At 55.6% G+C, this 27,826-nt stretch overlaps 1 protein-coding gene across 3 annotated transcripts in view; it reads right to left on the bottom strand.

The window, feature by feature from the left end:
* LOC130258241 (uncharacterized) overlaps window positions 1–25,016 on the bottom strand; it is a 29,847-nt gene extending 4,831 nt beyond the window's left edge. Inside the window, exons 1-16 of one of the 3 annotated variants that reach the window (XM_056501446.1) lie at window positions 24,794–25,016; window positions 24,385–24,483; window positions 19,961–20,026; window positions 19,801–19,878; window positions 19,614–19,712; window positions 19,057–19,164; window positions 18,034–18,132; window positions 17,481–17,588; window positions 16,780–16,851; window positions 16,620–16,697; window positions 16,440–16,538; window positions 14,307–14,414; window positions 13,613–13,678; window positions 13,453–13,530; window positions 13,266–13,364; window positions 12,709–12,816 (exon numbers count right to left, since the gene is read on the bottom strand). In XM_056501446.1, coding sequence (XP_056357421.1) covers window positions 12,709–12,816; window positions 13,266–13,364; window positions 13,453–13,530; window positions 13,613–13,678; window positions 14,307–14,414; window positions 16,440–16,538; window positions 16,620–16,697; window positions 16,780–16,851; window positions 17,481–17,588; window positions 18,034–18,132; window positions 19,057–19,164; window positions 19,614–19,712; window positions 19,801–19,878; window positions 19,961–20,026; window positions 24,385–24,483; window positions 24,794–24,890 — 1,462 coding nt within the window. In that variant the 5' untranslated portion in view covers window positions 24,891–25,016. Of the gene's footprint in view, window positions 1–3,114; window positions 3,223–3,697; window positions 3,797–3,884; window positions 3,963–4,044; window positions 4,111–4,738; window positions 4,847–5,292; window positions 5,392–6,314; window positions 6,423–8,488; window positions 8,588–9,511; window positions 9,620–10,093; window positions 10,193–10,280; window positions 10,359–10,440; window positions 10,507–12,708; window positions 12,817–13,265; window positions 13,365–13,452; window positions 13,531–13,612; window positions 13,679–14,306; window positions 14,415–16,439; window positions 16,539–16,619; window positions 16,698–16,779; window positions 16,852–17,480; window positions 17,589–18,033; window positions 18,133–19,056; window positions 19,165–19,613; window positions 19,713–19,800; window positions 19,879–19,960; window positions 20,027–24,384; window positions 24,484–24,793 lie in introns of all 3 variants that reach the window. The other 2 variants (XM_056501447.1, XM_056501448.1) reach the window with 2 other exon arrangements.
* Between the last annotated feature and the right edge of the window lie 2,810 nt (window positions 25,017–27,826).

The following is a 27,826-nucleotide window of genomic DNA, read 5'->3' on the forward strand; positions in this document are numbered from 1 at the left end:
GCCAGTCTCTTCTTCAATCTCTGGAGAAAGAAAAAGGGACAGCTGGATCAGAAAGAGTTCTTTCCCACTGGGGAGGTGCCACCTTCAGGAGGCAATGCTTGTCATAGTTATTGATAAGGATCAGGATAAAGGCCAGGTTACAAGGATCAGGATAAAGGCCAGGTTATGGGACTGGCCAGGGCCCCCCTTCTCCAAACAGCTGCCCCTCCTCATATTCTCGGAGGCCAGAAAATTTCAGGAGATCTCAGGATGTGCATGGCCCCTGGGGCACTTTTTGCTCTCTGTCAGCTGATGCCAAAGGCCTTCCTGCAGAGGCTGGGGAGAAGCTGCAGCCAGGCCAGGCTGGGAAACAGCCTTGCAGGGTGTGACAATAGCACCAGGGCAGCCAGGCTGCCATGGATCCCTTCCCGCTGTGCTGGGCACGGTGTGTCCAGATGTGCAGAGAAAGCCCCAGGCTGCTGAGTCTCAGGAGAAGGCTGAGGGAAATGCACCCACCACGGCTTATCTCCAGATCACTCAGCATCTGGTCCAGAAGATTGGAGTCATCCTGGATCTCACTGTTTCCTATTGGTTTCTTCTTCCTTCTCAGGGAACCTTAAGATAAAGTGTTTCAATTTTTCCTGGAATGGATCCCACAAAAGGAGTGCTCAGCTTCTGAGTAGAGTAGAGACAGACTACTCACCCCTGGGATTGGAACTGGGCTCCTGTGTAGCATCTGCCAAGGGATTAGGAAAAGCCTTCCCTGCAGACACATCTGTAACTGAATAGCCACAGAAGCTTCAGTCACGTGGTTCCTGCCAGGTTGTCAATTATTATTCCTTGGAGGAAGAGTGAGAACATACCTGCAGGAGGCTCCAGAGGCTGCAAATCTTCATGAAGCCGAGCTACTTGAGAGACCTCATGCTCATCTAGAAGGGAGCACAGATGAGAAGCATTTCCATGGTGTGCTGGGATCCCCTTCTGCCCTAGGGACCTGGCTACTTCAAAGGGGGTCAGGGAAGGCTGTAGGACCCAGATATGAATGGACAAGGCCAAAGCTGCAGAGGGGCTTGGGGAGCTCTGGGCAGACTCATGGTCACTCTGCTCGCTCATGTCCATGCCCTGTGCAACAACCCTGGAGGGGCAGTTGCAGCACCCTTCTGTCAGTCCCAGAGAGGAAATCCTCCAGAAATCCCTGGGTAAAATTAGCAGCAGGCAGTGACGCAACCATCCCTCCCAACCTCTCTCCGTCTTTCTACTTGGCCAGCTCCCCCAGCCCCAGGGTACAGAGTCAGGCCCTGTCAGGACACACTGGAGCCCTGCTCTCCCCTCTTGCCATTTCCCCATCATGGGCACCCCTTGCAGCCCCTCCCAGGTTTTGGGCTGTGTCTCCCACGGAGGGAGCCCAGCAGGACTGCTCAGCACCCGAGTGCCCTGAGCCTGCTCGGGATAATTCCTCTGGGCTGTGCCGCTCTTCTCCGGGCTGTGCCCGCTCTGCCCAGCAGCAGAGATGGCAGCTCAAGGCTCAGCAGGGCTCAGGCCCAGAGGCACAGCAATTACCTCCTGTGACTGTGCCTGGCATCGCCTCCCTTCCTGCAGCAGAGGCTGGAACAGAACCACTGCTTCCTCGGGCAAACAGAGCCTTCAGCACAGTCTTTCCTTTCATTGCTGGATGAAGGGACAAATGGATCAGATGGATCCGTTCCCCATTGGGGAGGTGCCGTCAACAGGAAGCAATGCTTGTCAGAGTCATGGATATGGATCAGGAAATCATAGAAATTTTCTGTATTTTCCAGGGCCCAAACTTCTCCAAAAAGCTGCCCTTACTGGTCTACCCCAAGACTGGGAAAATTCAGCGGATCTCAGGGTGTTTATGGCCTGTGGGGCACTTTTTGCTCCCTGTCAGCTGATGCCAAAGGCCTTCCTGCAGAGGCTGGGGAGAAGCTGCAGCCAGGCCAGGCTGGGAAACAGCCCTGCAGGGTGTGACAGCAGCACCAGGGCAGCCAGGCTGCCATGGATCCCTTCCCGCTGTGCCGGGCACGGCATGTCCAGATGTGCAGAGAAAGCCCCCGGCTGCTGAGACACAGGAGAAGACTGAGGGAAATGCACCCACCACGGCTTATCTCCAGATCACTCAGCATCTGCTCCAGAAGTCTGTCAGCCTCCAGGGATTTCTTGTCTCCTATCTCTGGGTTGTTCCAACCAGGAGGACCTTAATGGAAAGTAGTTCCATTTCTCATTCAGGCTGCAGTGGCAGTGACTGCAGTGAGTGCTCCAAGGCACTCCCCCAGCTCTCCCTTCTGTTCAGGATCAGGGGCAGAGGCAGCACATTCCCGCAGTGGCCCCACACTGGGATGGAAGGAGCCTCTTGCAGGGCAGTCAGGGGAGAAAGGACTCCCTGGAGCTGCCAGCAGCCCTGAACCCAGCCCCAGTGAGGGCCAGGGCTTGGCAGCAACTCAGGCTGCCTGGGTCTGGCAAAGGAGCCACACAAGGCACAGCCATGGGACAGAGCCCTGGGCCCTTCCCTTCCCTTTCTGCTCGTCTCTGGGGCTGCACAGAGCACACGGAAGGAGGTACTGGCATTGCACATGGGAAGAGCATTGACAGCTAAATGCTCCTTCCTCCCACTGACAGGAATCCTGTGGGATCACCCAGGGCTCCAGAGGGGAGCATGGCAAGGATACCAGAATCCATCAAGCCTGACAATATGTAAAGGGAATCATCACAAGAGTGAGCCCTTGCCAAAGTGACACAGATTATTCTGTCAGGAAAGGCACACTGAGAACTTGTCTCCACCATGCTCTAGAATCTTCACACTGCCATTCACCAGATTTTCTAAATAACCCATGTCCCAATCCCAACCAAGATGGGAGCACAGATCAGAAGCATTGCCATGGTGTGCTGGGATCCACTTCAGCCCTAGGGACCTGGGCACTTCAAGGGGGTCAGGTAAGGCTGTGGGATCCAGATGTGAATGGACATGGCCAAAGCTGCAAAGGGGCCTGGAGAGTTCTGGGCTGGTTCTGGTCACTCTGCACACTGTTTGCAGGCCCTGTGCAACACCCCTGGCAGGGAGGCAGCCAAGATGACAGCTCAAGGCTCAGTAGGACTCAAGCCCAGAGGCACAGCAATTACCTCCTGTGACTGTGCCTGGCATCGCCTCCCTTCCTGCAGCAGAGACTGGCACAGAGCCACTGCTTCCTCTGGGAATCGGAGCTGCCAGGCCAGTCTCTTCTTCAATCTCTGGAGAAAGAAAAAGGGACAGCTGGATCAGAAAGAGTTCTTTCCCACTGGGGAGGTGCCACCTTCAGGAGGCAATGCTTGTCATAGTTATTGATAAGGATCAGGATAAAGGCCAGGTTACAAGGATCAGGATAAAGGCCAGGTTATGGGACTGGCCAGGGCCCCCCTTCTCCAAACAGCTGCCCCTCCTCATATTCTCGGAGGCCAGAAAATTTCAGGAGATCTCAGGATGTGCATGGCCCCTGGGGCACTTTTTGCTCTCTGTCAGCTGATGCCAAAGGCCTTCCTGCAGAGGCTGGGGAGAAGCTGCAGCCAGGCCAGGCTGGGAAACAGCCTTGCAGGGTGTGACAATAGCACCAGGGCAGCCAGGCTGCCATGGATCCCTTCCCGCTGTGCTGGGCACGGTGTGTCCAGATGTGCAGAGAAAGCCCCAGGCTGCTGAGTCTCAGGAGAAGGCTGAGGGAAATGCACCCACCACGGCTTATCTCCAGATCACTCAGCATCTGGTCCAGAAGATTGGAGTCATCCTGGATCTCACTGTTTCCTATTGGTTTCTTCTTCCTTCTCAGGGAACCTTAAGATAAAGTGTTTCAATTTTTCCTGGAATGGATCCCACAAAAGGAGTGCTCAGCTTCTGAGTAGAGTAGAGACAGACTACTCACCCCTGGGATTGGAACTGGGCTCCTGTGTAGCATCTGCCAAGGGATTAGGAAAAGCCTTCCCTGCAGACACATCTGTAACTGAATAGCCACAGAAGCTTCAGTCACGTGGTTCCTGCCAGGTTGTCAATTATTATTCCTTGGAGGAAGAGTGAGAACATACCTGCAGGAGGCTCCAGAGGCTGCAAATCTTCATGAAGCCGAGCTACTTGAGAGACCTCATGCTCATCTAGAAGGGAGCACAGATGAGAAGCATTCCATGGTGTGCTGGGATCCCCTTCTGCCCTAGGGACCTGGCTACTTCAAAGGGGGTCAGGGAAGGCTGTAGGACCCAGATATGAATGGACAAGGCCAAAGCTGCAGAGGGGCTTGGGGAGCTCTGGGCAGACTCATGGTCACTCTGCTCGCTCAGTCCATGCCCTGTGCAACAACCCTGGAGGGGCAGTTGCAGCACCCTTCTGTCAGTCCCAGAGAGGAAATCCTCCAGAAATCCCTGGGTAAAATTGCAGCAGGCAGTGACGCAACCATCCCTCCCAACCTCTCTCCGTCTTTCTACTTGGCCAGCTCCCCCAGCCCCAGGGTACAGAGTCAGGCCCTGTCAGGACACACTGGAGCCCTGCTCTCCCCCTTTGCCATTTCCCCATCATGGGCACCCCTTGCAGCCCCTCCCAGGTTTTGGGCTGTGTCTCCCACGGAGGGAGCCCAGCAGGACTGCTCAGCACCCGAGTGCCCTGAGCCTGCTCGGGATAATTCCTCTGGGCTGTGCCGCTCTTCTCCGGGCTGTGCCCGCTCTGCCCAGCAGCAGAGATGGCAGCTCAAGGCTCAGCAGGGCTCAGGCCCAGAGGCACAGCAATTACCTCCTGTGACTGTGCCTGGCATCGCCTCCCTTCCTGCAGCAGAGGCTGGAACAGAACCACTGCTTCCTCGGGCAAACAGAGCCTTCAGCACAGTCTTTCCTTTCATTGCTGGATGAAGGGACAAATGGATCAGATGGATCCGTTCCCCATTGGGGAGGTGCCGTCAACAGGAAGCAATGCTTGTCAGAGTCATGGATATGGATCAGGAAATCATAGAAATTTTCTGTATTTTCCAGGGCCCAAACTTCTCCAAAAAGCTGCCCTTACTGGTCTACGCCAAGACTGGGAAAATTCAGCGGATCTCAGGGTGTTTATGGCCTGTGGGGCACTTTTTGCTCCCTGTGCAGCTGATGCCAAAGGCCTTCCTGCAGAGGCTGGGGAGAAGCTGCAGCCAGGCCAGGCTGGGAAACAGCCCTGCAGGGTGTGACAGCAGCACCAGGGCAGCCAGGCTGCCATGGATCCCTTCCCGCTGTGCCGGGCACGGCATGTCCAGATGTGCAGAGAAAGCCCCCGGCTGCTGAGACACAGGAGAAGACTGAGGGAAATGCACCCACCACGGCTTATCTCCAGATCACTCAGCATCTGCTCCAGAAGTCTGTCAGCCTCCAGGGATTTCTTGTCTCCTATCTCTGGGTTGTTCCAACCAGGAGGACCTTAATGGAAAGTAGTTCCATTTCTCATTCAGGCTGCAGTGGCAGTGACTGCAGTGAGTGCTCCAAGGCACTCCCCCAGCTCTCCCTTCTGTTCAGGATCAGGGGCAGAGGCAGCACATTCCCGCAGTGGCCCCACACTGGGATGGAAGGAGCCTCTTGCAGGGCAGTCAGGGGAGAAAGGACTCCCTGGAGCTGCCAGCAGCCCTGAACCCAGCCCCAGTGAGGGCCAGGGCTTGGCAGCAACTCAGGCTGCCTGGGTCTGGCAAAGGAGCCACACAAGGCACAGCCATGGGACAGAGCCCTGGGCCCTTCCCTTCCCTTTCTGCTCGTCTCTGGGGCTGCACAGAGCACACGGAAGGAGGTACTGGCATTGCACATGGGAAGAGCATTGACAGCTAAATGCTCCTTCCTCCCACTGACAGGAATCCTGTGGGATCACCCAGGGCTCCAGAGGGGAGCATGGCAAGGATACCAGAATCCATCAAGCCTGACAATATGTAAAGGGAATCATCACAAGAGTGAGCCCTTGCCAAAGTGACACAGATTATTCTGTCAGGAAAGGCACACTGAGAACTTGTCTCCACCATGCTCTAGAATCTTCACACTGCCATTCACCAGATTTTCTAAATAACCCATGTCCCAATCCCAACCAAGATGGGAGCACAGATCAGAAGCATTGCCATGGTGTGCTGGGATCCACTTCAGCCCTAGGGACCTGGGCACTTCAAGGGGGTCAGGTAAGGCTGTGGGATCCAGATGTGAATGCACATGGCCAAAGCTGCAAAGGGGCCTGGAGAGTTCTGGGCTGGTTCTGGTCACTCTGCACACTGTTTGCAGGCCCTGTGCAACATCCCTGGCAGGGAGGCAGCCAAGATGACAGCTCAAGGCTCAGTAGGAGTCAAGCCCAGAGGCACAGCAGTTACCTCCTGTGACTGTGCCTGGCATCGCCTCCCTTCCTGCAGCAGAGACTGGCACAGAGCCACTGCTTCCTCTGGGAATCGGAGCTGCCAGGCCAGTCTCTTCTTCAATCTCTGGAGAAAGGAAAAGGGACAGCTGGATCAGAAAGAGTTCTTTCCCACTGGGGAGGTGCCACCTTCAGGAGGCAATGCTTGTCATAGTTATTGATAAGGATCAGAATAAAGGCCAGGTTACAAGGATCAGGATAAAGGCCAGGTTATGGGACTGGCCAGGGCCCCCCTTCTCCAAACAGCTGCCCCTCCTCATATTCTCGGAGGCCAGAAAATTTCAGGAGATCTCAGGATGTGCATGGCCCCTGGGGCACTTTTTGCTCTCTGTCAGCTGATGCCAAAGGCCTTCCTGCAGAGGCTGGGGAGAAGCTGCAGCCAGGCCAGGCTGGGAAACAGCCTTGCAGGGTGTGACAGCAGCACCAGGGCAGCCAGGCTGCCATGGATCCCTTCCCGCTGTGCTGGGCACAGCGTGTCCAGATGTGCAGAGAAAGCCCCTGGCTGCTGAGTCTCAGGAGAAGGCTGAGGGAAATGCACCCACCACGGCTTATCTCCAGATCACTCAGCATCTGGTCCAGAAGATTGGAGTCATCCTGGATCTCACTGTTTCCTATTGGTTTCTTCTTCCTTCTCAGGGAACCTTAAGATAAAGTGTTTCAATTTTTCCTGGAATGGATCCCACAAAAGGAGTGCTCAGCTTCTGAGTAGAGTAGAGACAGACTACTCACCCCTGGGATTGGAACTGGGCTCCTGTGTAGCATCCGCCAAGGGATTAGGAAAAGCCTTCCCTGCAGACACATCTGTAACTGAATAGCCACAGAAGCTTCAGTCACGTGGTTCCTGCCAGGTTGTCAATTATTATTCCTTGGAGGAAGAGTGAGAACATACCTGCAGGAGGCTCCAGAGGCTGCAAATCTTCATGAAGCCGAGCTACTTGAGAAACCTCACGCTCATCTAGAAGGGAGCACAGATGAGAAGCATTTCCATGGTGTGCTGGGATCCCCTTCTGCCCTAGGGACCTGGCTACTTCAAAGGGGGTCAGGGAAGGCTGTAGGACCCAGATATGAATGGACAAGGCCAAAGCTGCAGAGGGGCTTGGGGAGCTCTGGGCAGACTCATGGTCACTCTGCTCGCTCTGTCCATGCCCTGTGCAACAACCCTGGAGGGGCAGTTGCAGCACCCTTCTGTCAGTCCCAGAGAGGAAATCCTCCAGAAATCCCTGGGTAAAATTACAGCAGGCAGTGACGCAACCATCCCTCCCAACCTCTCTCCGTCTTTCTACTTGGCCAGCTCCCCCAGCCCCAGGGTACAGAGTCAGGCCCTGTCAGGACACACTGGAGCCCTGCTCTCCCCTGCCATTTCCCCACCATGGGCACCCCTTGCAGCCCCTCCCAGGTTTTGGGCTGTGTCTCCCACGGAGGGAGCCCAGCAGGACTGCTCAGCACCCGAGTGCCCTGAGCCTGCTCGGGATAATTCCTCTGGGCTGTGCCGCTCTTGTCCGGGCTGTGCCCGCTCTGCCCAGCAGCAGAGATGGCAGCTCAAGGCTCAGCAGGGCTCAGGCCCAGAGGCACAGCAATTACCTCCTGTGACTGTGCCTGGCATCGCCTCCCTTCCTGCAGCAGAGGCTGGAACAGAACCACTGCTTCCTCGGGCAAACAGAGCCTTCAGCACAGTCTTTCCTTTCATTGCTGGATGAAGGGACAAATGGATCAGATGGATCCGTTCCCCATTGGGGAGGTGCCGTCAACAGGAAGCAATGCTTGTCAGAGTCATGGATATGGATCAGGAAATCATAGAAATTTTCTGTATTTTCCAGGGCCCAAACTTCTCCAAAAAGCTGCCCTTACTGGTCTACGCCAAGACTGGGAAAATTCAGCGGATCTCAGGGTGTTTATGGCCTGTGGGGCACTTTTTGCTCCCTGTCAGCTGATGCCAAAGGCCTTCCTGCAGAGGCTGGGGAGAAGCTGCAGCCAGGCCAGGCTGGGAAACAGCCCTGCAGGGTGTGACAGCAGCAGCAGGGCAGCCAGGCTGCCATGGATCCCTTCCTGCTGTGCCGGGCACGGCATGTCCAGATGTGCAGAGAAAGCCCTGGCTGCTGAGACACAGGAGAAGACTGAGGGAAATGCACCCACCACGGCTTATCTCCAGATCACTCAGCATCTGCTCCAGAAGTCTGTCTGCCTCCAGGGATTTCTTGTCTCCTATCTCTGGGTTGTTCCAACCAGGAGGACCTTAATGGAAAGTAGTTCCATTTCTCATTCAGGCTGCAGTGGCAGTGACTGCAGTGAGTGCTCCAAGGCACTCCCCCAGCTCTCCCTTCTGTTCAGGATCAGGGCAGAGGCAGCACATTCCCGCAGTGGCCCCACACTGGGATAGGAAGGAGCCTCTTGCAGGGACAGTCAGGGGAGAAAGGACTCCCTGGAGCTGCCAGCAGCCCTGAACCCAGCCCCAGTGAGGGCCAGGGCTTGGCAGCAACTCAGGCTGCCTGGGTCTGGCAAAGGAGCCACACAAGGCACAGCCATGGGACAGAGCCCTGGGCCCTTCCCTTCCCTTTCTGCTCGTCTCTGGGGCTGCACAGAGCACACGGAAGGAGGTACTGGCATTGCACATGGGAAGAGCATTGACAGCTAAATGCTCCTTCCTCCCACTGACAGGAATCCTGTGGGATCACCCAGGGCTCCAGAGGGGAGCATGGCAAGGATACCAGAATCCATCAAGCCTGACAATATGTAAAGGGAATCATCACAGAGTGAGCCCTTTGCCAAAGTGACACAGATTATTCTGTCAGGAAAGGCACACTGAGAACTTGTCTCCACCATGCTCTAGAATCTTCACACTGCCATTCACCAGATTTTCTAAATAACCCATGTCCCAATCCCAACCAAGATGGGAGCACAGATCAGAAGCATTGCCATGGTGTGCTGGGATCCCCTTCTGCTTTAGGGACCTGGGCACTTCAAGGGGGTCAGGTAAGGCTGTGGGATCCAGACTTGAATGGACATGGCCAAAGCTGCAAAGGGGCCTGGGGAGCTCTGGGCTGGTTCTGGTCACTCTGCACACTGTTTGCAGGCCCTGTGCAACACCCCTGGCAGGGAGGCAGCCAAGATGACAGCTCAAGGCTCAGTAGGACTCAAGCCCAGAGGCACAGCAATTACCTCCTGTGACTGTGCCTGGCATCGCCTCCCTTCCTGCAGCAGAGACTGGCACAGAGCCACTGCTTCCTCTGGGAATCGGAGCTGCCAGGCCAGTCTCTTCTTCAATCTCTGGAGAAAGAAAAGGGACAGCTGGATCAGAAAGAGTTCTTTCCCACTGGGGAGGTGCCACCTTCAGGAGGCAATGCTTGTCATAGTTATTGATAAGGATCAGGATAAAGGCCAGGTTACAAGGATCAGGATAAAGGCCAGGTTATGGGACTGGCCAGGGCCCTCCTTCTCCAAACAGCTGCCCCTCCTCATATTCTCGGAGGCCAGAAAATTTCAGGAGATCTCAGGATGTGCATGGCCCCTGGGGCACTTTTTGCTCTCTGTCAGCTGATGCCAAAGGCCTTCCTGCAGAGGCTGGGGAGAAGCTGCAGCCAGGCCAGGCTGGGAAACAGCCTTGCAGGGTGTGACAGCAGCAGCAGGGCAGCCAGGCTGCCATGGATCCCTTCCCGCTGTGCTGGGCACGGCGTGTCCAGATGTGCAGAGAAAGCCCCTGGCTGCTGAGTCTCAGGAGAAGGCTGAGGGAAATGCACCCACCACGGCTTATCTCCAGATCACTCAGCATCTGGTCCAGAAGATTGGAGTCATCCTGGATCTCACTGTTTCCTATTGGTTTCTTCTTCCTTCTCAGGGAACCTTAAGATAAAGTGTTTCAATTTTTCCTGGAATGGATCCCACAAAAGGAGTGCTCAGCTTCTGAGTAGAGTAGAGACAGACTACTCACCCCTGGGATTGGAACTGGGCTCCTGTGTAGCATCCGCCAAGGGATTAGGAAAAGCCTTCCCTGCAGACACATCTGTAACTGAATAGCCACAGAAGCTTCAGTCACGTGGTTCCTGCCAGGTTGTCAATTATTATTCCTTGGAGGAAGAGTGAGAACATACCTGCAGGAGGCTCCAGAGGCTGCAAATCTTCATGAAGCCGAGCTACTTGAGAAACCTCACGCTCATCTAGAAGGGAGCACAGATGAGAAGCATTTCCATGGTGTGCTGGGATCCCCTTCTGCCCTAGGGACCTGGCTACTTCAAAGGGGGTCAGGGAAGGCTGTAGGACCCAGATATGAATGGACAAGGCCAAAGCTGCAGAGGGGCTTGGGGAGCTCTGGGCAGACTCATGGTCACTCTGCTCGCTCTGTCCATGCCCTGTGCAACAACCCTGGAGGGGCAGTTGCAGCACCCTTCTGTCAGTCCCAGAGAGGAAATCCTCCAGAAATCCCTGGGTAAAATTACAGCAGGCAGTGACGCAACCATCCCTCCCAACCTCTCTCCGTCTTTCTACTTGGCCAGCTCCCCCAGCCCCAGGGTACAGAGTCAGGCCCTGTCAGGACACACTGGAGCCCTGCTCTCCCCTCTGCCATTTCCCCACCATGGGCACCCCTTGCAGCCCCTCCCAGGTTTTGGGCTGTGTCTCCCACGGAGGGAGCCCAGCAGGACTGCTCAGCACCCGAGTGCCCTGAGCCTGCTCGGGATAATTCCTCTGGGCTGTGCCGCTCTTGTCCGGGCTGTGCCCGCTCTGCCCAGCAGCAGAGATGGCAGCTCAAGGCTCAGCAGGGCTCAGGCCCAGAGGCACAGCAATTACCTCCTGTGACTGTGCCTGGCATCGCCTCCCTTCCTGCAGCAGAGGCTGGAACAGAACCACTGCTTCCTCGGGCAAACAGAGCCTTCAGCACAGTCTTTCCTTTCATTGCTGGATGAAGGGACAAATGGATCAGATGGATCCGTTCCCCATTGGGGAGGTGCCGTCAACAGGAAGCAATGCTTGTCAGAGTCATGGATATGGATCAGGAAATCATAGAAATTTTCTGTATTTTCCAGGGCCCAAACTTCTCCAAAAAGCTGCCCTTACTGGTCTACGCCAAGACTGGGAAAATTCAGCGGATCTCAGGGTGTGTATGGCCTGTGGGGCACTTTTTGCTCCCTGTCAGCTGATGCCAAAGGCCTTCCTGCAGAGGCTGGGGAGAAGCTGCAGCCAGGCCAGGCTGGGAAACAGCCCTGCAGGGTGTGACAGCAGCACCAGGGCAGCCAGGCTGCCATGGATCCCTTCCCGCTGTGCCGGGCACGGCATGTCCAGATGTGCAGAGAAAGCCCCCGGCTGCTGAGACACAGGAGAAGACTGAGGGAAATGCACCCACCACGGCTTATCTCCAGATCACTCAGCATCTGCTCCAGAAGTCTGTCAGCCTCCAGGGATTTCTTGTCTCCTATCTCTGGGTTGTTCCAACCAGGAGGACCTTAATGGAAAGTAGTTCCATTTCTCATTCAGGCTGCAGTGGCAGTGACTGCAGTGAGTGCTCCAAGGCACTCCCCCAGCTCTCCCTTCTGTTCAGGATCAGGGGCAGAGGCAGCACATTCCCGCAGTGGCCCCACACTGGGATGGAAGGAGCCTCTTGCAGGGCAGTCAGGGGAGAAAGGACTCCCTGGAGCTGCCAGCAGCCCTGAACCCAGCCCCAGTGAGGGCCAGGGCTTGGCAGCAACTCAGGCTGCCTGGGTCTGGCAAAGGAGCCACACAAGGCACAGCCATGGGACAGAGCCCTGGGCCCTTCCCTTCCCTTTCTGCTCGTCTCTGGGGCTGCACAGAGCACACGGAAGGAGGTACTGGCATTGCACATGGGAAGAGCATTGACAGCTAAATGCTCCTTCCTCCCACTGACAGGAATCCTGTGGGATCACCCAGGGCTCCAGAGGGGAGCATGGCAAGGATACCAGAATCCATCAAGCCTGACAATATGTAAAGGGAATCATCACAAGAGTGAGCCCTTGCCAAGTGACACAGATTATTCTGTCAGGAAAGGCACACTGAGAACTTGTCTCCACCATGCTCTAGAATCTTCACACTGCCATTCACCAGATTTTCTAAATAACCCATGTCCCAATCCCAACCAAGATGGGAGCACAGATCAGAAGCATTGCCATGGTGTGCTGGGATCCACTTCAGCCCTAGGGACCTGGGCACTTCAAGGGGGTCAGGTAAGGCTGTGGGATCCAGATGTGAATGGACATGGCCAAAGCTGCAAAGGGGCCTGGAGAGTTCTGGGCTGGTTCTGGTCACTCTGCACACTGTTTGCAGGCCCTGTGCAACATCCCTGGCAGGGAGGCAGCCAAGATGACAGCTCAAGGCTCAGTAGGAGTCAAGCCCAGAGGCACAGCAGTTACCTCCTGTGACTGTGCCTGGCATCGCCTCCCTTCCTGCAGCAGAGACTGGCACAGAGCCACTGCTTCCTCTGGGAATCGGAGCCACCAGCCCAGTCTCTTCTTCAATCTCTGGAGAAAGGAAAAGGGACAGCTGGATCAGAAAGAGTTCTTTCCCACTGGGGAGGTGCCACCTTCAGGAGGCAATGCTTGTCATAGTTATTGATAAGGATCAGGATAAAGGCCAGGTTATGGGACTGGCCAGGGCCCCCCTTCTCCAAACAGCTGCCCCTCCTCATATTCTCGGAGGCCAGAAAATTTCAGGAGATCTCAGGATGTGCGTGACCACTGGGGCACTTTTTGCTCTCTGTCAGCTGATGCCAAAGGCCTTCCTGCAGAGGCTGGGGAGAAGCTGCAGCCAGGCCAGGCTGGGAAACAGCCCTGCAGGGTGTGACAGCAGCACCAGGGCAGCCAGGCTGCCATGGATCCCTTCCCGCTGTGGCAGGCACGGCGTGTCCAGATGTGCAGAGAAAGCCCCCGGCTGCTGAGTCTCAGGAGAAGGCTGAGGGAAATGCACCCACCACGGCTTATCTCCAGATCACTCAGCATCTGGTCCAGAAGATTGGAGTCATCCTGGATCTCACTGTTTCCTATTGGTTTCTTCTTCCTTCTCAGGGAACCTTAAGATAAAGTGTTTCAATTTTTCCTGGAATGGATCCCACAAAAGGAGTGCTCAGCTTCTGAGTAGAGTAGAGACAGACTACTCACCCCTGGGATTGGAGCTGGGCTCCTGTGTAGCATCCGCCAAGGGATTAGGAAAAGCCTTCCCTGCAGACACATCTGTAACTGAATAGCCACAGAAGCTTCAGTCACGTGGTTCCTGCCAGGTTGTCAATTATTATTCCTTGGAGGAAGAGTGAGAACATACCTGCAGGAGGCTCCAGAGGCTGCAAATCTTCATGAAGCCGAGCTACTTGAGAGACCTCATGCTCATCTAGAAGGGAGCACAGATGAGAAGCATTTCCATGGTGTGCTGGGATCCCCTTCTGCCCTAGGGACCTGGCTACTTCAAAGGGGGTCAGGGAAGGCTGTAGGACCCAGATATGAATGGACAAGGCCAAAGCTGCAGAGGGGCTTGGGGAGCTCTGGGCAGACTCATGGTCACTCTGCTCGCTCTGTCCATGCCCTGTGCAACAACCCTGGAGGGGCAGTTGCAGCACCCTTCTGTCAGTCCCAGAGAGGAAATCCTCCCGAAATCCCTGGGTAAAATTGCAGCAGGCAGTGACGCAACCATCCCCCCAACCTCTCTCCGTCTTTCTACTTGGCCAGCTCCCCCAGCCCCAGGGTACAGAGTCAGGCCCTGTCAGGACACACTGGAGCCCTGCTCTCCCTCTCTGCCATTTCCCCACCATGGGCACCCCTTGCAGCCCCTCCCAGGTTTTGGGCTGTGTCTCCCACGGAGGGAGCCCAGCAGGACAGCTCAGCACCCGAGTGCCCTGAGCCTGCTCGGGATAATTCCTCTGGGCTGTGCCGCTCTTGTCCGGGCTGTGCCCGCTCTGCCCAGCAGCAGAGATGGCAGCTCAAGGCTCAGCAGGGCTCAGGCCCAGAGGCACAGCAATTACCTCCTGTGACTGTGCCTGGCATTGCCTCCCTTCCTGCAGCAGAGGCTGGAACAGAACCACTGCTTCCTCGGGCAAACAGAGCCGTCAGCACAGTCTTTCCTTTCATTGCTGGATGAAGGGACAAATGGATCAGATGGATCCGTTCCCCATTGGAGAGGTGCCATCAACAGGAAGCAATGCTTGTCAGAGTCATGGATATGGATCAGGAAATCATAGAAATTTTCTGTATTTTCCAGGGCCCAAACTTCTCCAAAAAGCTGCCCTTACTGGTCTACGCCAAGACTGGGAAAATTCAGCGGATCTCAGGGTGTTTATGGCCTGTGGGGCACTTTTTGCTCCCTGTCAGCTGATGCCAAAGGCCTTCCTGCAGAGGCTGGGGGGAAGCTGCAGCCAGGCCAGGCTGGGAAACAGCCCTGCAGGGTGTGACAGCAGCACCAGGGCAGCCAGGCTGCCATGGATCCCTTCCCGCTGTGCCAGGCACGGCGTGTCCAGATGTGCAGAGAGAGCCCCCGGCTGCTGAGACACAGGAGAAGGCTGAGGGAAATGCACCCACCACGGCGTCTCTCTCCAGATCACTCAGCATCTGCTCCAGAAGTCTGTCAGCCTCCAGGGATTTCTTGTCTCCTATCTCTGGGTTGTTCCAACCAGGAGGACCTTAATGGAAAGTAGTTCCATTTCTCATTCAGGCTGCAGTGGCAGTGACTGCAGTGAGTGCTCCAAGGCACTCCCCCAGCTCTCCCTTCTGTTCAGGATCGGGGCAGAGGCAGCACATTCCCGCAGTGGCCCCACACTGGGATGGAAGGAGCCTTCTGCAGGGCAGTCAGGGGAGAAAGGACTCCCTGGAGATTCCAGCAGCCCTGAACCCAGCCCCAGTGAGGGCCAGGGCTTGGCAGCAGCTCAGGCTGCCTGGGTCTGGCAAAGGAGCCACACAAGGCACAGCCATGGGACAGAGCACTGGGCCCTTCCCTTCCCTTTCTGCTCTTCTCTGGGGCTGCACAGAGCACACGGAAGGAGGTACTGGCATTGCACATGGGAAGAGCATTGACAGCTAAATGCTCCTTCCTCCCACTGACAGCAATCCTGTGGGATCACCCAGGGCTCCAGAGGGGAGCAGGGCAAGGATACCAGAATCCATCAAGCCTGACAATATGTAAAGGGAATCATCACAAGAGTGAGCCCTTGCCAGAGTGACACAGATTATTCTGTCAGGAAGGGCACACTGAGAACTTGTCTCCACCATGCTCTAGAATCTTCACACTGCCATTCACCAGATTTTCTAAATAACCCATGTCCCAATCCCAACCAAGATGGGAGCACAGATCAGAAGCATTGCCATGATGTGCTGGGATCCCCTTCTGCTTTAGGGACCTGGGCACTTCAAGGGGGTCAGGTAAGGCTGTGGGATCCAGACTTGAATGGACATGGCCAAAGCTGCAAAGGGGCCTGGGGAGCTCTGGGCTGGTTCTGGTCACTCTGCACACTGTTTGCAGGCCCTGTGCAACATCCCTGGCAGGGAGGCAGCCAAGATGACAGCTCAAGGCTCAGTAGGAGTCAAGCCCAGAGGCACAGCAGTTACCTCCTGTGACTGTGCCTGGCATCGCCTCCCTTCCTGCAGCAGAGACTGGCACAGAGCCACTGCTTCCTCTGGGAATCGGAGCTGCCAGGCCAGTCTCTTCTTCAATCTCTGGAGAAAGGAAAAGGGACAGCTGGATCAGAAAGAGTTCTTTCCCACTGGGGAGGTGCCACATGCAGGAGGCAATGCTTGTCATAGTTATTGATAAGGATCAGGATAAAGGCCAGGTTATGGGACTGGCCAGGGCCCCCCTTCTCCAAACAGCTGCCCCTCCTCATATTCTCGGAGGCCAGAAAATTTCAGGAGATCTCAGGATGTGCGTGACCACTGGGGCACTTTTTGCTCTCTGTCAGCTGATGCCAAAGGCCTTCCTGCAGAGGCTGGGGAGAAGCTGCAGCCAGGCCAGGCTGGGAAACAGCCTTGCAGGGTGTGACAGCAGCACCAGGGCAGCCAGGCTGCCATGGATCCCTTCCCGCTGTGGCAGGCACGGCGTGTCCAGATGTGCAGAGAATGCCCCCGGCTGCTGAGTCTCAGGAGAAGGCTGAGGGAAATGCACCCACCACGGCTTATCTCCAGATCACTCAGCATCTGGTCCAGAAGATTGGAGTCATCCTGGATCTCACTGTTTCCTATTGGTTTCTTCTTCCTTCTCAGGGAACCTTAAGATAAAGTTTCAATTTTTCCTGGAATGGATCCCACAAAAGGAGTGCTCAGCTTCTGAGTAGAGACAGACTACTCACCCCTGGGATTGGAACTGGGCTCCTGTGTAGCATCCGCCAAGGGATTAGGAAAAGCCTTCCCTGCAGACACACCTGTAACTGAATAGCCACAGAAGCTTCAGTCACGTGGTTCCTGCCAGGTTGTCAATTATTATTCCTTGGAGGAAGAGTGAGAACATACCTGCAGGAGGCTCCAGAGGCTGCAAATCTTCATGAAGCCGAGCTACTTGAGAAACCTTCCAAGCACGCTCATCTAGAAGGGAGCACAGATGAGAAGCATTTCCATGGTGTGCTGGGATCCCCTTCTGCCCTAGGGACCTGGCTACTTCAAAGGGGTTCAGGGAAGGCTGTAGGACCCAGATATGAATGGACAAGGCCAAAGCTGCAGAGGGGCTTGGGGAGCTCTGGGCAGACTCATGGTCACTCTGCTCGCTCTGTCCATGCCCTGTGCAACAACCCTGGAGGGGCAGTTGCAGCACCCTTCTGTCAGTCCCAGAGAGGAAATCCTCCAGAAATCCCTGGGTAAAATTGCAGCAGGCAGTGACGCAACCATCCCTCCCAACCTCTCTCCGTCTTTCTACTTGGCCAGCTCCCCCAGCCCCAGGGTACAGAGTCAGGCCCTGTCAGGACACACTGGAGCCCTGCTCTCCCTCTCTGCCATTTCCCCACCATGGGCACCCCTTGCAGCCCCTCCCAGGTTTTGGGCTGTGTCTCCCACGGAGGGAGCCCAGCAGGACTGCTCAGCACCCGAGTGCCCTGAGCCTGCTCGGGATAATTCCTCTGGGCTGTGCCGCTCTTGTCCGGGCTGTGCCCGCTCTGCCCAGCAGCAGAGATGGCAGCTCAAGGCTCAGCAGGGCTCAGGCCCAGAGGCACAGCAATTACCTCCTGTGACTGTGCCTGGCATCGCCTCCCTTCCTGCAGCAGAGGCTGGAACAGAACCACTGCTTCCTCGGGCAAACAGAGCCTTCAGCACAGTCTTTCCTTTCATTGCTGGATGAAGGGACAAATGGATCAGATGGATCCGTTCCCCATTGGGGAGGTGCCGTCAACAGGAAGCAATGCTTGTCAGAGTCATGGATATGGATCAGGAAATCATAGAAATTTTCTGTATTTTCCAGGGCCCAAACTTCTCCAAAAAGCTGCCCTTACTGGTCTACCCCAAGACTGGGAAAATTCAGCGGATCTCAGGGTGTTTATGGCCTGTGGGGCACTTTTTGCTCCCTGTCAGCTGATGCCAAAGGCCTTCCTGCAGAGGCTGGGGAGAAGCTGCAGCCAGGCCAGGCTGGGAAACAGCCCTGCAGGGTGTGACAGCAGCACCAGGGCAGCCAGGCTGCCATGGATCCCTTCCCGCTGTGCCGGGCACGGCATGTCCAGATGTGCAGAGAAAGCCCCCGGCTGCTGAGACACAGGAGAAGACTGAGGGAAATGCACCCACCACGGCTTATCTCCAGATCACTCAGCATCTGCTCCAGAAGTCTGTCAGCCTCCAGGGATTTCTTGTCTCCTATCTCTGGGTTGTTCCAACCAGGAGGACCTTAATGGAAAGTAGTTCCATTTCTCATTCAGGCTGCAGTGGCAGTGACTGCAGTGAGTGCTCCAAGGCACTCCCCCAGCTCTCCCTTCTGTTCAGGATCAGGGGCAGAGGCAGCACATTCCCGCAGTGGCCCCCACACTGGGATGGAAGGAGCCTCTTGCAGGGCAGTCAGGGGAGAAAGGACTCCCTGGAGCTGCCAGCAGCCCTGAACCCAGCCCCAGTGAGGGCCAGGGCTTGGCAGCAACTCAGGCTGCCTGGGTCTGGCAAAGGAGCCACACAAGGCACAGCCATGGGACAGAGCCCTGGGCCCTTCCCTTCCCTTTCTGCTCGTCTCTGGGGCTGCACAGAGCACACGGAAGGAGACACTGGCATTGCACATGGGAAGAGCATTGACAGCTAAATGCTCCTTCCTCCCACTGACAGGAATCCTGTGGGATCACCCAGGGCTCCAGAGGGGAGCAGGGCAAGGATACCAGAATCCATCAAGCCTGACAATATGTAAAGGGAATCATCACAAGAGTGAGCCCTTGCCAAAGTGACACAGATTATTCTGTCAGGAAAGGCACACTGAGAACTTGTCTCCACCATGCTCTAGAATCTTCACACTGCCATTCACCAGATTTTCTAAATAACCCATGTCCCAATCCCAACCAAGATGGGAGCACAGATCAGAAGCATTGCCATGATGTGCTGGGATCCACTTCAGCCCTAGGGACCTGGGCACTTCAAGGGGGTCAGGTAAGGCTGTGGGATCCAGACTTGAATGGACATGGCCAAAGCTGCAAAGGGGCCTGGGGAGTTCTGGGCTGGTTCTGGTCACTCTGCACACTGTTTGCAGGCCCTGTGCAACATCCCTGGCAGGGAGGCAGCCAAGATGACAGCTCAAGGCTCAGTAGGAGTCAAGCCCAGAGGCACAGCAGTTACCTCCTGTGACTGTGCCTGGCATCGCCTCCCTTCCTGCAGCAGAGACTGGCACAGAGCCACTGCTTCCTCTGGGAATCGGAGCTGCCAGGCCAGTCTCTTCTTCAATCTCTGGAGAAAGGAAAAGGGACAGCTGGATCAGAAAGAGTTCTTTCCCACTGGGGAGGTGCCACCTTCAGGAGGCAATGCTTGTCATAGTTATTGATAAGGATCAGGATAAAGGCCAGGTTATGGGACTGGCCAGGGCCCCCCTTCTCCAAACAGCTGCCCCTCCTCATATTCTCGGAGGCCAGAAAATTTCAGGAGATCTCAGGATGTGCGTGACCACTGGGGCACTTTTTGCTCTCTGTCAGCTGATGCCAAAGGCCTTCCTGCAGAGGCTGGGGAGAAGCTGCAGCCAGGCCAGGCTGGGAAACAGCCCTGCAGGGTGTGACAGCAGCACCAGGGCAGCCAGGCTGCCATGGATCCCTTCCCGCTGTGGCAGGCACGGCGTGTCCAGATGTGCAGAGAAAGCCCCTGGCTGCTGAGTCTCAGGAGAAGGCTGAGGGAAATGCACCCACCACGGCTTATCTCCAGATCACTCAGCATCTGGTCCAGAAGATTGGAGTCATCCTGGATCTCACTGTTTCCTATTGGTTTCTTCTTCCTTCTCAGGGAACCTTAAGATAAAGTGTTTCAATTTTTCCTGGAATGGATCCCACAAAAGGAGTGCTCAGCTTGTGGGGTGGGTAGAGACAGACTACTCACCCCTGGGATTGGAACTGGGCTCCTGTGTAGCATCCGCCAAGGGATTAGGAAAAGCCTTCCCTGCAGACACATCTGTAACTGAATAGCCACAGAAGCTTCAGTCACGTGGTTCCTGCCAGGTTGTCAATTATTATTCCTTGGAGGAAGAGTGAGAACATACCTGCAGGAGGCTCCAGAGGCTGCAAATCTTCATGAAGCCGAGCTACTTGAGAGACCTCATGCTCATCTAGAAGGGAGCACAGATGAGAAGCATTTCCATGGTGTGCTGGGATCCCCTTCTGCCCTAGGGACCTGGCTACTTCAGAGGGGGTCAGGGAAGGCTGTAGGACCCAGATATGAATGGACAAGGCCAAAGCTGCAGAGGGGCTTGGGGAGCTCTGGGCAGACTCATGGTCACTCTGCTCGCTCTGTCCATGCCCTGTGCAACAACCCTGGAGGGGCAGTTGCAGCACCCTTCTGTCAGTCCCAGAGAGGAAATCCTCCCGAAATCCCTGGGTAAAATTGCAGCAGGCAGTGACGCAACCATCCCTCCCAACCTCTCTCCGTCTTTCTACTTGGCCAGCTCCCCCTGCCCCAGGGTACAGAGTCAGGCCCTGTCAGGACACACTGGAGCCCTGCTCTCCCTCTCTGCCATTTCCCCACCATGGGCACCCCTTGCAGCCCCTCCCAGGTTTTGGGCTGTGTCTCCCACGGAGGGAGCCCAGCAGGACTGCTCAGCACCCGAGTGCCCTGAGCCTGCTCGGGATAATTCCTCTGGGCTGTGCCGCTCTTGTCCGGGCTGTGCCCGCTCTGCCCAGCAGCAGAGATGGCAGCTCAAGGCTCAACAGGGCTCAGGCCCAGAGGCACAGCAATTACCTCCTGTGACTGTGCCTGGCATCGCCTCCCTTCCTGCAGCAGAGGCTGGAACAGAACCACTGCTTCCTCGGGCAAACAGAGCCGTCAGCACAGTCTTTCCTTTCATTGCTGGATGAAGGGACAAATGGATCAGATGGATCCGTTCCCCATTGGAGAGGTGCCATCAACAGGAAGCAATGCTTGTCAGAGTCATGGATATGGATCAGGAAATCATAGAAATTTTCTGTATTTTCCAGGGCCCAAACTTCTCCAAAAAGCTGCCCTTACTGGTCTACCCCAAGACTGGGAAAATTCAGCGGATCTCAGGGTGTTTATGGCCTGTGGGGCACTTTTTGCTCCCTGTCAGCTGATGCCAAAGGCCTTCCTGCAGAGGCTGGGGGGAAGCTGCAGCCAGGCCAGGCTGGGAAACAGCCCTGCAGGGTGTGACAGCAGCACCAGGGCAGCCAGGCTGCCATGGATCCCTTCCCGCTGTGCCGGGCACGGCGTGTCCAGATGTGCAGAGAGAGCCCCGGCTGCTGAGACACAGGAGAAGGCTGAGGGAAATGCACCCACCACGGCGTCTCTCCAGATCACTCAGCATCTGCTCCAGAAGTCTGTCAGCCTCCAGGGATTTCTTGTCTCCTATCTCTGGGTTGTTCCAACCAGGAGGATCTTAATGGAAAGTAGTTCCATTTCTCATTCAGGCTGCAGTGGCAGTGACTGCAGTGAGTGCTCCAAGGCACTCCCCCAGCTCTCCCTTCTGTTCAGGATCAGGGGCAGAGGCAGCACATTCCCGCAGTGGCCCCACACTGGGATGGAAGGAGCCTTCTGCAGGGCAGTCAGGGGAGAAAGGACTCCCTGGAGATTCCAGCAGCCCTGAACCCAGCCCCAGTGAGGGCCAGGGCTTGGCAGCAGCTCAGGCTGCCTGGGTCTGGCAAAGGAGCCACACAAGGCACAGCCATGGGACAGAGCACTGGGCCCTTCCCTTCCCTTTCTGCTCTTCTCTGGGGCTGCACAGAGCACACGGAAGGAGGTACTGGCATTGCACATGGGAAGAGCATTGACAGCTAAATGCTCCTTCCTCCCACTGACAGGAATCCTGTGGGATCACCCAGGGCTCCAGAGGGGAGCAGGGCAAGGATACCAGAATCCATCAAGCCTGACAATATGTAAAGGGAATCATCACAAGAGTGAGCCCTTGCCAAAGTGACACAGATTATTCTGTCAGGAAAGGCACACTGAGAACTTGTCTCCACCATGCTCTAGAATCTTCACACTGCCATTCACCAGATTTTCTAAATAACCCATGTCCCAATCCCAACCAAGATGGGAGCACAGATCAGAAGCATTGCCATGATGTGCTGGGATCCCCTTCTGCTTTAGGGACCTGGGCACTTCAAGGGGGTCAGGTAAGGCTGTGGGATCCAGACTTGAATGGACATGGCCAAAGCTGCAAAGGGGCCTGGGGAGCTCTGGGCTGGTCACTCTGCACACTGTTTGCAGGCCCTGTGCAACATCCCTGGCAGGGAGGCAGCCAAGATGACAGCTCAAGGCTCAGTAGGAGTCAAGCCCAGAGGCACAGCAGTTACCTCCTGTGACTGTGCCTGGCATCGCCTCCCTTCCTGCAGCAGAGACTGGCACAGAGCCACTGCTTCCTCTGGGAATCGGAGCCATCAGCACAGCCTCTCTTTCCATATCTGGAGAAAGGAAAAGGGACAGCTGGATCAGAAAGAGTTCTTTCCCAATGGGGAGGTGCCACCTTCAGGAGGCAATGCTTGTCATAGTTATTGATAAGGATCAGGATAAAGGCCAGGTTACAAGGATCAGGATAAAGGCCAGGTTATGGGACTGGCCAGGGCCCCCCTTCTCCAAACAGCTGCCCCTCCTCATATTCTCGGAGGCCAGAAAATTTCAGGAGATCTCAGGATGTGCATGGCCCCTGGGGCACTTTTTGCTCCCTGTCAGCTGATGCCAAAGGCCTTCCTGCAGAGGCTGGGGAGAAGCTGCAGCCAGGCCAGGCTGGGAAACAGCCCTGCAGGGTGTGACAGCAGCAGCAGGGCAGCCAGGCTGCCATGGATCCCTTCCCGCTGTGCCGGGTACGGCATGTCCAGATGTGCAGAGAAAGCCCCTGGCTGCTGAGTCTCAGGAGAAGGCTGAGGGAAATGCACCCACCACGGCTTATCTCCAGATCACTCAGCATCTGGTCCAGAAGATTGGAGTCATCCTGGATCTCACTGTTTCCTATTGGTTTCTTCTTCCTTCTCAGGGAACCTTAAGATAAAGTGTTTCAATTTTTCCTGGAATGGATCCCACAAAAGGAGTGCTCAGCTTCTGAGTAGAGTAGAGACAGACTACTCACCCCTGGGATTGGAACTGGGCTCCTGTGTAGCATCCGCCAAGGGATTAGGAAAAGCCTTCCCTGCAGACACATCTGTAACTGAATAGCCACAGAAGCTTCAGTCACGTGGTTCCTGCCAGGTTGTCAATTATTATTCCTTGGAGGAAGAGTGAGAACATACCTGCAGGAGGCTCCAGAGGCTGCAAATCTTCATGAAGCAGAGCTACTTGAGAGAACCTCACGCTCATCTAGAAGGGAGCACAGATGAGAAGCATTTCCATGGTGTGCTGGGATCCCCTTCTGCCCTAGGGACCTGGCTACTTCAAAGGGGGTCAGGGAAGGCTGTAGGACCCAGATATGAATGGACAAGGCCAAAGCTGCAGAGGGGCTTGGGGAGCTCTGGGCAGACTCATGGTCACTCTGCTCGCTCTGTCCATGCCCTGTGCAACAACCCTGGAGGGGCAGTTGCAGCACCCTTCTGTCAGTCCCAGAGAGGAAATCCTCCAGAAATCCCTGGGTAAAATTACAGCAGGCAGTGACGCAACCATCCCTCCCAACCTCTCTCTGTCTTTCTACTTGGCCAGCTCCCCCTGCCCCAGGGTACAGAGTCAGGCCCTGTCAGGACACACTGGAGCCCTGCTCTCCCCTCTGCCATTTCCCCACCATGGGCACCCCTTGCAGCCCCTCCCAGGTTTTGGGCTGTGTCTCCCACGGAGGGAGCCCAGCAGGACTGCTCAGCACCCGAGTGCCCTGAGCCTGCTCGGGATAATTCCTCTGGGCTGTGCCGCTCTTGTCCGGGCTGTGCCCGCTCTGCCCAGCAGCAGAGATGGCAGCTCAAGGCTCAGCAGGGCTCAGGCCCAGAGGCACAGCAATTACCTCCTGTGACTGTGCCTGGCATTGCCTCCCTTCCTGCAGCAGAGGCTGGAACAGAACCACTGCTTCCTCGGGCAAACAGAGCCTTCAGCACAGTCTTTCCTTTCATTGCTGGATGAAGGGACAAATGGATCAGATGGATCCGTTCCCCATTGGGGAGGTGCCATCAACAGGAAGCAATGCTTGTCAGAGTCATGGATATGGATCAGGAAATCATAGAAATTTTCTGTATTTTCCAGGGCCCAACCTTCTCCAAAAAGCTGCCATTACTGGTCTACCCCAAGACTGGGAAATTTCAGGGGATGCCATGGGCACTTTTTGCTCCCTGTCAGCTGATGCCAAAGGCCTTCCTGCAGAGGCTGGGGAGAAGCTGCAGCCAGGCCAGGCTGGGAAACAGCCCTGCAGGGTGTGACAGCAGCACCAGGGCAGCCAGGCTGCCATGGATCCCTTCCTGCTGTGCCGGGCACGGCGTGTCCAGATGTGCAGAGAAAGCCCCCGGCTGCTGAGTCTCAGGAGAAGGCTGAGGGAAATGCACCCACCACGGCTTATCTCCAGATCACTCAGCATCTGGTCCAGAAGTCTGTCGGCCTCCATGGATTTCTCGTTTCCTGTGTCATGGGTGTGGACTGTTGGTAGACCTTAGAGCCAAACAGTTCCACTTCATATATATGTGTCGAGTAAAGCCTTTGGAGGCATATGTGAATGGACACAGCCAGTGTTGCAGAGGGGCCTGGGGAACTCTGGGCTGGCCCTGGTCACTCTGCTTACTCTTTCCATGCCCTGTGCAACATCCCTGGATGGGTGGCTGGAGTAGCCCAGGGCCCCTGTGGGGCTCTCTCCCTCCCACAGAGGAAAGCCTCCCTAAAGCCCTCTGCAGAACCATCCCCAACGCTTCCTGGGGAGAAGGGAGCGCTGTCCCGGGAAAGGGGAGCCAGGCCACCGGCTCACCTGCTCCCCGCGCTGGCCACGGAGCTGCCTGGGCAGCCCTGGCAGGCAGGGCCACTGCCAGGAGGAGCAGGAGGAAGAGGCGCAGAGCAAGGGCCATGGTGCCTTGCCCTCTGCCAGTCCCGCAGCTCTTGCTGCCACCGCTGTGCTGCCACCGCTGTCCCAATGTCAGCACCACTGCCGCCGCCGCCGCCGCTGCTGCCGCAACAGTTGTGCTCAAGGACTGAGTGGTCGGTGGCTGTGGTGCTGTGCAACCACGGGGCCTCTGTGACCTCAGAGCCTGCTGTGACCTCAGCCTGCTGTCACCCCAGAGCCTGCTGTGACCTCATGGCCTTAGCTGTACCCTCAGAGTGTACCCCTATCAGCAGGAATGGGCTGCCCTGGTTATAAATGTTTTGCTTTATCAAAGGGCCATTGCTTCGCAAAACCCTTTTTTTCCTACTGACATTGCTGGTCAGGCTCTGTCCCTGGAGATGCTGTCGATGCCTCCCCACTTTTTCCGGGCATGGCCTTGGAGGAGGTGCAGGCCCAGATGATGCCACTGAAGGAGATGTGCCCTGAGCCCAGGGATGCTCAGCATGGGCTCCCCCAGCCCCTCAGGGCCCCTGATCACAGCAGCCCCTGCCTGGCTCCTGCCTGCCCTGCACTGTGGGCATCCATGGCTGCTCCTGGACATGGAGCTCAGCCAGTGCTGGTGCCGTGTGGGCTTTGCTGGTGGCACCACCCAGACATAGCTGTTAGCACTCAAATTCTCTATTTGAATATTAAACATCTGCCAAGCCCTGCCCTGGCGGACAGGGTCTGACGAACTTCAGTCTAGGCTGGGGAGCAGAGCCAGGGTCCTCAGGGGCAGGGGTTCTTTTTTCAGAGATGTGGGTGCTGGGACACACTCAAGACAGGGCTGCAGCCAGGGCAGATGGGGACAGACGTGAAGAACTGGAATGAGTCAAGTTCTTGCTTTCACGACCCATTGCACCCCCTGCCCAGTCAGGAGCCAGGGCTGGCTGTGGCCCTGGGCTCATGGCAGGGCTCCTGCTCGGGCCTGCTCCTGTGCCTTGGGCCTCTGTGCACTCAGGGCAGCTCCGGGAGCAGCTGCAGCAGGAGGGACCTTGGTGCACGAGTCCCCTTTCCCAGGGGCTGGGAACGACCTCCAAAGGCCTCAAAGCCGAGGCACCTCCAGCTTTGGCTGCTGCCAGGCCATGCAAGGGCAAGGGCTGAGGCTGGCACAGCAATTACCTCCTGTTCCTGTGCCTGTGGTTGGTGTCACTTTTCTTCATTCATCAGGGGCTGCAAATGATCCACTGCCTCCTCTGGGAAGTGTCTCCTCCTGTATGGTCTTTTGGTTAGTCCCTTGGGAAAGGAAGAGGTAGAGTTGCATCAGATGGAAACGTTCCTGATTTTGCTGCTGGCAACTTGCCAAATAAAGGAATAAGGTTCAAAAACATCTGGGTTTTTAGCGCAGAGTCAGGGCCCTCACTTACGTAGAACTGCTGGGCCTGAGTCACAGGATCAGTGAGGGGATTGCACAGGGCGAGGGCACACACGAGCACGGCTCTGTCCTGGCACCTGCAGCGATGCCCCCTGGCCGAGCTTTGGGCTCTGAGCTGGCAGCTCCCCCAGGGGGAAAGGCCTTGACCTACCCTCACCAGCTCCCAGGGGCACTTCCCTGAATGTGGGTTCAATAGCCAGATCACCTTCCCCAATAGGTTCATCTGCAAAGAAAGGCAGGACAGAACAGCTCCCAGCACTGCAGGAGATCCTCAGGCTGCCTGGGGCTGGCAAAGGAGCCACACAAGGCACAGCCCTGGGGCACAGCCCTGGGCCCTTCCCTTCCCTCTCTGCTCTTCTCGTGGCTGCACAGAGCACACGGAATTAGACACTGGCATTGCACATGGGAAGAGCATTGACAGCTAAATGCTCCTTCCTCCCTCTGACAGCAATCCTGTGGGATCACCCTTGGCTCCTGGAGGGAGCAGGGCCAGTGTAATGTTCTCTGGTGCCATGTCCGAGACTTAGACACCACACTGTATGATTCATGTCACAAAAAGCACTTTATTCTTCTTAACTTCACCTTTAATACCGTTCTTAATGTTCCTTGTCAAGCACATATGATTCTTTGAATGTTCATGCTGCTCAGCTCTCTGACTAATAGCTTCTGCAGCTTAGTCTGGAACTCACTGTGTCAAATCCCTGTCTGCTTCTGAATCTGTCCTATCACTATTCCCTGGAGGCCTATCTATCAGACCAGCCTGCTTCTTCCATGCATGGCTGAATCAACCCAGCAACAACCCAGCTTGTACTGCGACAATTCCCCATTTCCTTTTTATTAATTTGAAGGAAAAAAATTCCAAATGAAAGATGCAGCTTGTTCCCTGTTATCTTACCTGCAAGGGCCCTTTTGCATGCGAGATGACATTGACAGCATAAAGTCAAGTTGAATGAAGCTTTTTCCTAGTTTAATAAATTTGGCTTTCTTAGATGGTGATGACTTCCATGTTCCTGAAGCTGCAGTGCTTATGTTCAGGAGCAGTTGGTTAAATTTCCTACCTTCTTGTTTCACATATCAGAATTGAACTGCTTAAAAATGGAATTATAACTACACTATATAACCATAAAACTTTAAACCTCTTCGTTTGAAATTATAACTTAGTAAAACATTCAGCTTTAGAACTATGCAAAATTTCAACTTTGCAAAACAGACTATTTGTGAACAGGGAAATATTTTGTAAACAAACAACTCTGTTATTTCAATATCCTGTAATTCTGTAAGGTAGGTGAGTAAATTGTTCCATTTATTATCCTGCATCTTTGCATTGAGGAGCTCTCAGGAGGATGCTATCTTTGGTTCTGTGCAGGACGAGCACATCTGGCAGGCACCCAATCCGTACCCGTGTCCCTGGTTACACAAACCCCTGTCCCCAGGTGATGAGATTCCACGGACCCCCCCCACTTATTGGTGTCAAGGTCTCGCACCATCACCTTGGGTTTAGGTAACTGTTCATCACTAGATGATTGTAGTGACAGGAAGTGATTTAA

This window comes from Oenanthe melanoleuca, chromosome 12, assembly GCF_029582105.1.
Source record: "Oenanthe melanoleuca isolate GR-GAL-2019-014 chromosome 12, OMel1.0, whole genome shotgun sequence".
In the NCBI taxonomy this organism is placed as follows: Eukaryota; Metazoa; Chordata; class Aves; order Passeriformes; family Muscicapidae; genus Oenanthe; species Oenanthe melanoleuca.